At 49.3% G+C, this 11,751-nt stretch overlaps 1 protein-coding gene across 1 annotated transcript; it reads right to left on the bottom strand.

Moving 5' to 3' along the window:
- Positions 1–9: 9 nt before the first annotated feature.
- Positions 10–11,563, bottom strand: LOC309797431 (dipeptidase 2-like; the record flags this gene model as incomplete). The annotated part of the gene is made up of 9 exons (XM_082645971.1): positions 11,523–11,563; positions 11,027–11,196; positions 10,646–10,765; positions 10,281–10,422; positions 9,910–9,979; positions 9,613–9,789; positions 9,099–9,233; positions 4,251–4,273; positions 10–172 (listed from the first exon to the last, which is right to left on the bottom strand). The coding sequence occupies exons 1-9, from the start codon at positions 11,546–11,548 to the stop codon at positions 10–12; spliced, it is 1,026 nt and encodes a 341-aa protein (XP_082502097.1). The 5' UTR covers positions 11,549–11,563.
- Positions 11,564–11,751: the final 188 nt, after the last annotated feature.

Genomic DNA, 11,751 nt, shown 5'->3' with positions numbered 1-11,751 from the left:
GGGCCACCTTCAGCCCGAGGCCTCCCGGGAGCACACCTCATCCCCATCTGCCTGCAGCCGGCCCCGCCCACCCTGAGGGCTGCGTGCCAGTGCCTCTGTGGCCACAAGTGCTCTGGGCTCCCGGTTTCCCGGGACTGGGCCATGAGGGCTTGTGTGGGGGAAGAGATAGTTTCTGGAAATGGGGGGGTGGGGGGTAACCATGTGAGCTCTGGTTTCAGGAAGGTGTCCTCTGCCCCCGACCTTCTCTCTCCACCTACTTGACTCCCCAGCCTGCATGACCATTCTCTGGGGACTTCAACTAGCGCCTGGGAACTATCAGGAACCTCCCCCACTTCTGTCAGCCAGCCTCAGGAAAGAGCGCCCTCAGGAGTCGCTACACCTCCCCAGGGCCTGAATAGAGGGACTTTGGGGATGTGAACTGAACGACCTTCTGGGGAGAGTCAGCGACCCTTTTACTCAACAGAGCAGGAAGCCAGTCAGCAGGCTATTTGAGTGGAAGGAAATGAAGTGATTTCCATGGCAGCAGAGTCCCCACCGCAGCAATCTTCCTCCCAGAGCTGCTGGCTGACCTTCTGGCCAGGATCCCTCCTACCTCAGCGTGGAAGGCCCGGCCTCGTGGAGAAGTATAGGTTCTGAGGAAAGACCTGGCACCTGGGTTCTGCTGCTACACTTGCCTTATCTCGTGGCCCTTGTGGCTCTAGCTTTCCCAGAAACCTCAAGGGCTTAAGTGCCTGTGCTTACTCAGAGGCTGCACGCCATTCCCCATTGCCAGCCTCAGGCCCTCCCCCTAGCTGCCTCCTCTAGAGACCCCCTCTCCTCAACACACACACACACACACACACACACACACACACACACACTCTCTCTCTCTCTCTCTCTCTCTCTCTCTCTCTCTCTCTCTCTGGGGATGTGCCTTCTCACAGAAGCTCAACCACAGAGATGCTTTAGGGACTGTGCCCAAACTCCTTCATCCCCAGCCTCTCAAGTTTTTGCTGTGATCCCTGGCACCCCCTGGAGCTGTTCCACCTTTGGAACCTTTCCCAGGTGGCAGGAGTGCCTAGCACAGGGGTAGTGACCTAAGTCTGAGCACTGGCGACCCTAGAAATGTGTTACACACAAACATTTTATTGAGCAGTAAGGGACCCCACTGGGGACAGAAAGGGCTGGCAGTAAAGGAGCATGTGAACCTCGGGGCAGGGTGCATGCTGCTTGACTCTCCATCCTGTTCTTGCTTCAGGGAGCAGGTCCACCATGCTCCAATCGCCGGTTTTTGGGTCTGGAGCAGCCCAGCTCTTCGTCCGAACTTTCTGAAGAGTGCTTTCGTTTGGGCGCACGTCTGGGGACTGGCTTCACTGCTTCCACCTTTGCTGGTGGGGCCAAAGGAACATCCCCGTAGGCCCGGTAGCCACCAACCAGGCAGTATGTCTCCCCATGCCAGCCCAACTGCGTTTCTCCACACCCTCGGTAGAGGACATGGTAGTGCCCGGGTGTGGGAGGACAAACGGGAGCCACTGCTGCTGCAAAGAAAAGCAGAACTGATCAGTCACTTGTGCTGTGCACAGTCTCCTGCCACAATTTCCCCCTCTCATGTCTCTCCCAGTTTCTGGCTGAAGACCTTTAATCTACTTGACATCCAAAACACAGCCTTGGCCCATCACCTCTATGAGTCCCTAGAGAAGGGACACTGGCTGCAAAAGCAATCCCTAGCGCCTACGGCTGCAGCAGATGAGGAAGTCTCTTCACCGTTTCCAGGGAAAACAGTAGAACCCGAAAGAAATTGCACTCATGATCCTCTCCATCTCTCCCTTCCACAACAGAGAAAACATTTCTTGCAGTCTGTCACTTCTGAGGCTTTAATGGAAATGTCTTTCAAGTTTTGGAAAGAAATAATCTAATACAAATTTGTTAAGAACCCCTCTCACCTTGGCAACCCCTCTTGGGCCCCAGTTATACCGCCTGTTTCAACCACACTGAACTCTAGCCCTCTGGTACTTTTATCTAGATTAGAACAAGGCTAAATACTGAGGCAGAGTGATCAGGAGACTCAGAACCGGGGTCTGGGTACCAAGTCTAGGCTCACATCAACGCAGCCTCCTGGGACACCATCTCCTCAGCCCTCCCGTCTCATTAGCACTTCATCACCCCCCCCTTCATTCTTCCGGTCTTCCCATCAATATGGCACCACCCTGTCCCCGAGTACTCAGCAACTCAGTATGGGATGTGTCTGAGAGGACCGATAGAGATGTCTGCATGACAGCACAGAGGTGCCTGGGTTTGAAGGTGTGCTTCTAATTGTGGCCCTGTTCCTCAAACTGCTCCATTTACCGTTTGCCAACAAAAATGCACTTGTCTTTTGCTAAGAGGCCATTCAGGAAAGGGCCTGAATGGAAGCATCCTGTAGCCCAAAGGGGAAGGCTACATTATAAAGCTTAGAACCGTCCTGCACACTTGTCCAGGGATGACCTTTCACTTGTCCTCAGCAGTGAGCCCTGTGGGTCCCTGAAGGTGTCCCAGGTCACTGGTATTACTTACATGTGGGAGTGTGCTCAGTTGTACATAGTTGGCAGGCCCCACAAAAACATGTGCCAGCCAGGTGAGGTGGATTGTATCCCATACCTCCTGTGGAGGTGGCCGGTCTGGGTGTACCTGCTGCACTGCCCAGCCAGGGAACAGAGCACAGGGTTGAGTATATATAGCCTATGAAGTCAGACATTGTCTCTGATAGTCAGAGAAACTTCCCTACCAGTCCTCCACCAGATACGAATCTGTTTGGTTGTCAGTTACCATGGAATCTGTTACCGTGGAATCTGTGAGAAGGCCTGTGAGGGCATCACTACCCAGTGAGGTCATATATGGAACCTGTGACTTGAGGGGCAGGCTTCAGGAGGAGGGGCAGTTTTTTGGAGGAGAACAGGGTAGAGGCAGAGGTACTCTGCCTGGCCCCTCACAGCTGGGCCTCCCCACCAATGCCGTAGTCTAGTAGACACCCCAGGTGGGGCGTGCTGGTGGTCTGGCACAGCCCCAGGGGCCACAGGAGGGCAAGAGAGACCCACATTCTGTGATTGGCTTGAGAGGCAAGATTAAGGTAAGAGACAGCTAGGTTGTATGGCACTTAGCCTAAGAGGCAGAGATTTGTGTGGACAGGGGAATCAGGGAAGGCTCCTTTGCAGTGGGCCTGAAGGACAAGTGAGATTTGGACCCATGGGGAAGAGAGGGAAGACATTCCAGTTTGGAAGAATAAAAGCAAAGACACACTCTTCTCGACCTTGTCCTGCCCCCAATATAAATTCATCGCACCCTGAAATTTTTACAACTGAGGACTTAAAGAAACCAAGAGGTTAAGGGGCCTTCGCAGTGGTACACAGGTAGTGGAGAGGTGTCCTGCTCAATGGTTAGGTTCATGTCGGGGCTCCGGGTTTACAGCTGATAGGAATATGAGGACAAGCTCCTGCCATTTCAAACATTTCCAAGTGATACTGAGAGAGATGTTAAAGGTGCAAAATGCGGGTGCTGAATGACCTCACAAAGTGGGAATGGTGGGCCCATTTGAACATGAAATTGAAAACAAATTCATGACAAAAGGACATAATACAAAATGACAACATAATCACTCCAGGCCCCTCTCCCCTAGAAGTAAAAGTCATTAGAATCCTCTGTCTCTCCACCATGAAAGGATGAGATAAAGACTCAGCAGCAGCCCCCGTGAGAAACATGGTCAACAGTGTGAAGAGGTGTTACTCAGACGATTTGGTCCGCCTCAGAGAAGGAAAGAGACAACTCTGCCCTTAGCCTGATCAGGCCCACAGGAAGCAAGCACATTTGGGGCAGCCTCTGATAGTGTGGCAATGAGAGAGAACCTTCTTTAGGAGGGGGACTCCCTGTTGCCCGACCCCCACCCTGAAAAAGCAAAGATGGGACACTCGTTTAATGGGGCTGTTGCAGAGGCGTTGTTCCCAGGAGGTAGAGACTGCTTCGACTACCATTTTAGAGGTTGGGCCACCGTGGTTGAGAAGCACAGCACCTTCTCTTCCTAAACTGCTTGAATCAGCGGGTACACGTTAGGACAGACGAAGTCAGGCCTCATTGGAGCGGACTGCCTTTGGGAGTGGTAGAATGTAAACTGTGAAAGGGAATGCTCTGGAGGAGGTTTGTCATGGCAGGTGGGCCAGCATGAGACCATTCAGATTCTCCACGGCTCCAGAGATTACTTGACTGGGAGCATCCCTGTGATGTGGCGGGGGGACTCCTACCTTAACAGGACCTGGCTGGGCATCTGGGGAAGGCGGAATAAACGGTTTATTAACTTACGAGAGCGAGAGACTCACAAAAGCACCGAGAAAGACTTGTACCTGGATTCTTGAGCCAACCCTAAGAAAACTTATTTAGATCTGGAGTAGGGCTCGGGAGGCTGCACTTTTAAGCTTCCTGGGCAGTCCCACCACAGTGGTCCATGGATAGAGTGACCAAATTATTGTGAGTTCTTGGTTGCTTTGGGGAGTCAAAGTGGGCAATATTAAAAACTGCAGCAGGCATACGTATAAACAGGGAATATTCAAGGCAAACAGAGGTGTATAGTTATTCTGTGCATGAATCAGGTTTGGGAAGAGCTAGCCTGGTGGTTAAAGAACACAACCCTTATGACAGACAGACCAGATTCTGTCCTACTTACTTGTGTGATTTTTGACCAAGTTCTTTTATCCTTCTGACTGTTTCTTCATATGGAAAAGAGCGATGGCTGTACATTTAGCACAATATTCTCTTTTGGCAAAAGTTGCTCTGGGTCCATTTGTGTTCTCCGCAACTGAATCCTTTCCAGTGTGCAAGCATTTTTAAGTTGTTTGGTGAAGTATTACATTGGACTTTCAACTGTTCATTACTTTGGGCAAAGCTTATGTAGTGCTGCAGAGACTAGAACCCATGCAGAGGTAGTGAGAGGATGTTATAAGCTTATTCTGCCGGTTGATACAAAAGTTTAACCTTTTCTCCTCTTCCTCCACCTGCCGCCAAGACATGAGAAAGAAGGCAGAGCCTGGAAATGCACACCAGGCAATACTTCTGTGTCAGTTTGCCTTTTATTCCTCTGCCAGTACTTCCCAGAGAGATTTCACCAAAAGTGCCTAAGCTTGCCATGGCCATTGTTGTGAAGGAAGTTTCTCTCTATTGCTAGTCACATCCCCTTTTCCTTCTCCTGGGGACTTAATGGATGTTTGGGGGCAGGAACTAAAATTTAAACTAAAAGGTAAAAAACAAAAAAACAAAAAACAAAACAAAAGAAAAAACAAGTGTTCTTTTTGTAACATCTTTATTGGAGTATAATGGCTTTACAATGGTGTGTTAGTTTCTGCTTTATACCAAAGTGAATCAGTTATACATAAGTTCCTATATCTTTCCCTCTTGCATCTCCCTCACTCCCACCCTCCCTATCCCACCCCTCTAGGTGGTCACAAAGCACCGAGCTGATCTCTCTGTGCTATGCGGCTGCTTCCCACTAGCTATCCATTTTACGTTTGGTAGTGTACATATGTCCATGCCACTCTCTCACTTTGTCATGGCTTACCCTTCGCCCTCCCCATATCCCCAAGTCCATTCTCTAGTAGGTCTGTGTCTTTATTCCTGTCTTACCCCTAGGTTCTTCATGACATTTTTTTTCTTAAATTCCATATATATATATGTGTTAGCATACGGTATTTGTCTTTGTCTTTCTGACTTCCTTCACTCTGTATGACAGACTCTAGGTCCATCCGCCTCATTACAAATAGCTCAATTTCGTTTCTTTTTATGGCTGAGTAATATTCCACTGAATATGTGTGTCACATCTTCTTTATCCATTCATCTGACGATGGACACTGAGGTTGTTTCCATCTCCTGGCTATTGTAAATAGAGCTGCAATGAACATTTTGGTACATGACTCCTTTTGAATTCTGGTTTTCTCAGGGTATAGGCCCAGTAGTGGGATTGCTGGGTCATATGGTAGTTCTATTTGTAGTTTTTTTAAGGAACCTCCATACTGCTCTCCCTAGTGGCTGTACCAATTTCCACTCCCACCAACAGTGTAGGAGCGTTCCGTTTTCTCCACATCCTCTCCAGCATTTATTGTTTGTAGATTTTTTGATGATGGCCATTCTGACCGGTGTGAGGTGATACCTCCTTGTAGTGTTGATTTGCATTTCTCTCATAATTCGTGATGTTGAGCATCTTTTCACGTGTTTGTTGGCCATCTTTGGAGAAATGTCTGTTTAGGTCTTCCGTCCATTGTTTCATTGGGTTGTTTTTTTTGATATTGATCTGCATGAGTTGCTTATATAGTTTACAAATTTATTTATGTTTATATTTTTTGGAGATGAATCCCTTGTCAGTTGCTTCGTTTGCAACTATTTTCTCCCATTCTGAGGGTTGTCAGAGTCCAGAGTCTTGAGTGTTCCCCCAGTATCCAACTTGGACAAGTGTACAAATAGTGGTGGTCTAAATGATGTAGAGAGATGAATAGTGGAAGTTAAGTATTGAAGGTAAAATTAATCGTTCAGTAACATCACATAATTAATTTTAAGTGTCCATGTTATACTTGGGCAGAGTTGTTCAGTTGGCAATTAGTTAAGTTTGTAAGAGACTCAGGAGAGAGAGATGTAAGTTTTAGGTCAAGATCTGTGATATATATGGTGGCTGGAATCACAAGAGTAGATGAGACCATCTATCAAGGGCAGAAGAGAGCTTCTGAGAAATACACATCTCTTGGCAGAGGGCAGAGTGAGAGTGCCCAGTGAAAGAGATAAGGATGTCCAGAGGCAGGAGGAAGAAGTAGCAGGTTAAGATGCTACTGTTGTGAAGGTGAAAGATTTTTCTGAGATGCCAAGTTTGATCAACAAAATCAACTATTGCTGAAAGGTGACAGAATGACCAAACAATATTCACTCAGTTTAATCACAAACTAAATGTTGGTGAATGCAATTCCAGTGCAGATAAGTAAGAAGAAAAGAGCAAAATTGTGTGAGTCACGAGGTACATAAAGATAAGAAAATACAGACAATGAGAATAAATACAAGTTTTGATAAACTGCACTGTGAAATTAGGAAGAGAGAAAAGGTAACTAGAGAATTACTTGGCATCAAGCAAGAGTAATTTTTAATGGGAGGGAGGCAGCTTTTTAATGGGAGGGGGCCAAAATACAATCGCTAAAGAGGAAAACCTTAACAATACCAATGAGGTGGGAAAATGAATGGAAGATACTGAGGAAGTGAGACTAGGTATTTATACACTATGTCGAAAAGCTCTTCTTGGACGTAAAGAGAAGAAGGTAGTTTGGGGTGTTTTTGCTTTATAGTCTGTGTTTTCTCTGTGAAATAAAAGTTTGATGGGAGGTGATGTCACCTCGAGATAGCACTCATCAAATATCCTATGTGCTTATCTACATTTTTCATCCTCCTTTGTAGTTCAACTGTTTTCCTTTGATTCGTTGTGGCCAGTGGCAAAGAAGCAGAATCAAGTGTATCACTTCTGAGCTGAGGTCATTAGGAGCCAGTGTCCCTCTTGTCTGGTCCTCTGCTATTGTGACATGGGAGGTCAAATAGTCCAGATGAGGTGGCTGCAAGATGGATCAGGACCATGTGATCTGTAAGGGCTTTACTCAGTAGAGAAATAACGTACTCGTATTTTCCACTGAGATTCCTGTGTTCAATAGATCTGCCTGTGAGAGCTCAGAGAGCATAGCGAAGGCTGAAATGACAAAGAGGGAGAGATGTTGGTAACAGATGGAAGGCGCCTGGCAGATAATATATTAAATGGTAAACAAAGCTGCTGGAGTAAGAGAGAGAGTATATAAGAGATGAGAAGAAGGCCAACTGTATGTAGTATCTGACGCTAAGGAGTGAGGAGAGAAACAACTGAAAACTAAAAATAAAAAGAATGATCAGAAAGAAGCTAGGTGGTATGCCAACAGAAATCATAAGATTGCTATAAAACATAAAGGAAGGTAGTTTTAAAAGAAGCACCATCTAATGGAGTCAGTTGTTTCCCAAAGGCAAAATGCTATGGGAACTGAAAATAAAGCATCTGACTGGATGGCTAAACTTTTATGAACAAAAGTGGAACCACTTCAGGAAAGTCATGGGAGAAGACGCTGTGTTACAGTGGGGAGAGTAATCAATATATTGTGAGGAAAGGTGCCTTCATTTGCAAGAAATGCCAATTAAGAAGTGAAGACAGCATTTAAAGGGAAGGGATAATGTAAGAAAATTAAAAAAAAAATTTAAGGAAACTTGAATAACTCGTAGACAAAGAGGGAGGTATTAGTGAAAGACTGAAAATCAGAGAAAGCTATCTTAAGTTGTTGTTATGGACTGAATTGTGTCCCCCGAAAAATTATATGTTGAAGCCCCTCCTAAGTTGACTGTAGAAGATAGGAGATAGGTCCTTTAGGGAGGTAACTGAAGTTAACTGAAGTCATAAGGGTGAGGTAATAATCTGACAGGGACTGATGGTGTCCTTATAAGAAGGGGAATAGATTCCAGAGATCTCTCTCCCTCTGCTCGTAGAGGAAAGGCCGTGTGAGGACACTGCAAGAAGACAGCCGTCAGCAAGCCAGGAAGATTGTTCTCACCAGAAACCAATTCTTATGGTATTCAGTACCTTAATCTTGGACTTCCACCCTCCAGAACTGTGAGAAAATAAATTTCTGCTGTGGAAGTCGTTCAGTCTATAGTATTTCACTATAACAGCCCAACCAGACTAATACAGACCTTTATGTACACTGCAATATACAGAAGCTAAACAGTGATTGTGAGCCTGAGATTACATCTTGAACAGAAGTGTAATGACGCTTGTGGTACTCACAACTTCACGAATTTTGTCAGAAAGATGTGAAAAAAAGTCAGTCAACCAACGGTTCTGATAGTGGATATTTTCTTTATGTGTTTGACATAAAGCAGTGTCTGACAGCCTCCCTGATACCCATCCGTATCGCAGTTTTGATTCTGTGGCTCCAGTTCCACATGGCACCAAGGTGCTGTGTACTGTCCATTCTTGGGTTTTTGGGTGCTGTACCTATTGCCAATAGGTGGGTCAAACCACTGGGGCTCTTCTGAAGTCCTCCCTAAATTTGGACCAGCTTCAGCTCCAAATCCGAGTTTTCAGAGAGCCCAGGGTGAGGCTCGCCTGCCACAGTAGACACGTTGGCTAACGGGTTGCACTGCAGCACCCACTCGGACAAGGGCACCATCACGATGCCACCGTTCTTCCTCTGCAGGGGCGGACCCGTGGACAGTCAGCTTGGCCCCCAGCACAGCCAGCTGCCTGTTCACTCTCTCGGCCCCTGTGAGGAAGGTGTTCAGCCCTGGCTTTGAGGTCAGAGTCATCTCCTCTCTGGGTTTGTGTGAATGGAGGAGCCTCAGCCCTGGTCTGGGTGGTGTGTTGGCCCTGGGTTTCCGGGTTTGGAGGAGTATCTTACCACCTAGACCCCCACCTAGGGCTGAAGAGTTCAGGGGCTGTGGACCGTGGGTTTTGGGGGCAGAAGATATTTAACCTGGCGTTTGAGGAAATGGAGGGAGAAGAGGCTCAGGTTCAAGGGCTCCTGGTTTGAATCTCTTGCTTTAGGTTTGAGGGCCAGGGCAGTCTCTCACCAGAAGCTGCAGGATATCATCAGGAACATTGCGAGTGTTCTTGCACATACCCCGGGCAGCTGAGTGGGAGAAGATGACAGGTGCCTGTGACACTTGTAGGGCTCGCCGTGCCGCAGCATCCGAGACATGGGCCAAGTCCACCATCATGCCCAGGCGGTTCATTTCTGCCACCACCTTCTGCAGGGACAGGATGGGGAGAGGGCATGAGGGCTGCATTTATCTTGTGTGTATTTATCTGTAGGGAACAGGCAGGGCTGTACATTCATGTGGGGCAGGGTATGGAAGCCGGGTCCTTACCTCGCCAAAGCTGGTGAGCCGACTGACATTGCTGTAGAAGGGGTGGATACCCTTTGCTGAGCTCTGTGCCCTGCAGGATGGCCAGGAGGCAGTCTGACTGGTGGCCATGACTTGGCTACAAGAGCGTAGAAAGAGGTTGTGTCGAACCGTCTACACCTGCAACTCCCTGATGCAAGAGGAGGGACCCAAACTGGGCTGTGCCTGGCAGTAGGAGGGCCCTTCTGGGGATTCAGTCTTGTTCTGCAAACCTCCATTCCCCTCCCAACCCCAGGTTCAGGGCTGGATCCCAGGGATAAACTTGCTTTGGGCCCCAGCGTGATCTTGGGCAGATCCCTGCCTCACTGGGCCCTTACCATCTGCACTGTGCTCACCAGGGCGTGTTGCAGGTGTGGGTGAGTGTCACGTAGCGCACACCCAGCGCATAGAAGGTACGCAAGATGGAGAGGCTCCTGTCCAGTGAGTGGCCGCCCTCCACACCAATGAGGCTAGCCAACTTCCGGGTATTGTTGAGAGCTGGGGGCAGGTAGGTCAGATGATCATTTTCAGAGGCAGGGGTAGCTAACTGAAGTCCCTAACACCTACCACGACCAGTCTCTTTACCATTTTGTTTTGTTTTTTTGGCCGTGCCACGCAGCATGAGGGCTCTTAGTTCCCCCACCGGGGATCCAACCCGAGGCCCCTGCAGTGGAAGCGTGGAGTCTTCACCTCTGGACTACCAGGGAAGTCCCCCGGCTACCTTTAACTGAGGTCACAAGCTCCAGCTCAGAATAGGAGGCACACATGGGGCAGATGAGGTGAACTTGCTCCAGGGTGAGGCGCACAGCATCGCGTTCGTGGGTCCGGCATGGGACGTAGGCTCACCAGAACTGAGGGAAGGCAAGGGCTTAGTTTGGGCTTTGGAGCTCCTTGGGCTTCTCATAGCCTCCTCAGCTGGCACAACACTCAGTGTGCCCAGAAGTCCCATGTAATGCGTTGCTTTTTCTGTGGTACTTGGATGCCCGTCAGGTTGGCTCACTGTGACCCCTGTTCCCCCAGCATCCATGGCATGGCACTTTCTAGGTCACTATGGTAACTTAGTTCCAATGTGACTAACCTGTGGTCTCTGAGGCCCCCAAACTGCCCCACATTCCCCAGCAGCCATGGTGGCACCTTGTGTGTCCCTGGGCACCCACGAGATCATTTTTCAGCCTGTCCACGCTGGTCTGGCCATGGCTGAAATTGCGCAGATTAACATCCTGTAGCCCGTGGTGGTAAAACTGCCTCAGGACCAGGGGCATGTCGTTGTGGCTGGAGGGAGGTCAAGGCAAATAGGTGGGCTCCTTAGGTCTTGGGATGAGGCAGGACACATTGCCTGGCCTGGGCCAGCCTGTGGGTCCCCCACCTCCCACTGTCACACAGACTATACTAGGAGCAGCTGAGGCCTGGGCTGAGGGGTTCCCACCAGGGAGGGGATGACAGAGAAGGGGAAGGGCATCCATAGATGATGGAGAGGACATCCAGGGGTGGTGGGAGGGAGCCTCCCCACTAGCTCTGCATGCTCCGGACCTCCTGCCCTGCCCGGGGCCAGGCTAGGCCCCCAGCGGCCCCCAGCAGCCGGCACACACTGCAGCCACCCGTCCACAAGCGGGAAGTCCCGCATCAGGGCCCGCGTGCGCTCCCGCGGACTTGGGGTTCTGGAGGTGCCCGGCGTGGTCTTCACGGGTAACCGGCCGCAGCAGCAGACCCAGCAGGAGCAGCAGACACAGCAGAGGCCGCTGGCTGAGTGCGCGGGGACCATCGAGGCGGGCAGAGGCGGGTCTGAGAGGGGCGGGCAGTGGGGTTCTGCCTGTCGACACAGGGCAC

This window comes from Mesoplodon mirus (genome assembly GCF_964341445.2).
Source record: "Mesoplodon mirus genome assembly, contig: HAP1_SCAFFOLD_530, whole genome shotgun sequence".
Taxonomy (NCBI): domain Eukaryota; kingdom Metazoa; phylum Chordata; class Mammalia; order Artiodactyla; family Ziphiidae; genus Mesoplodon; species Mesoplodon mirus.
The sequence above is the reverse complement of the archived record's forward strand: the minus strand, read 5'-3'. Positions and strand labels throughout refer to the sequence as shown.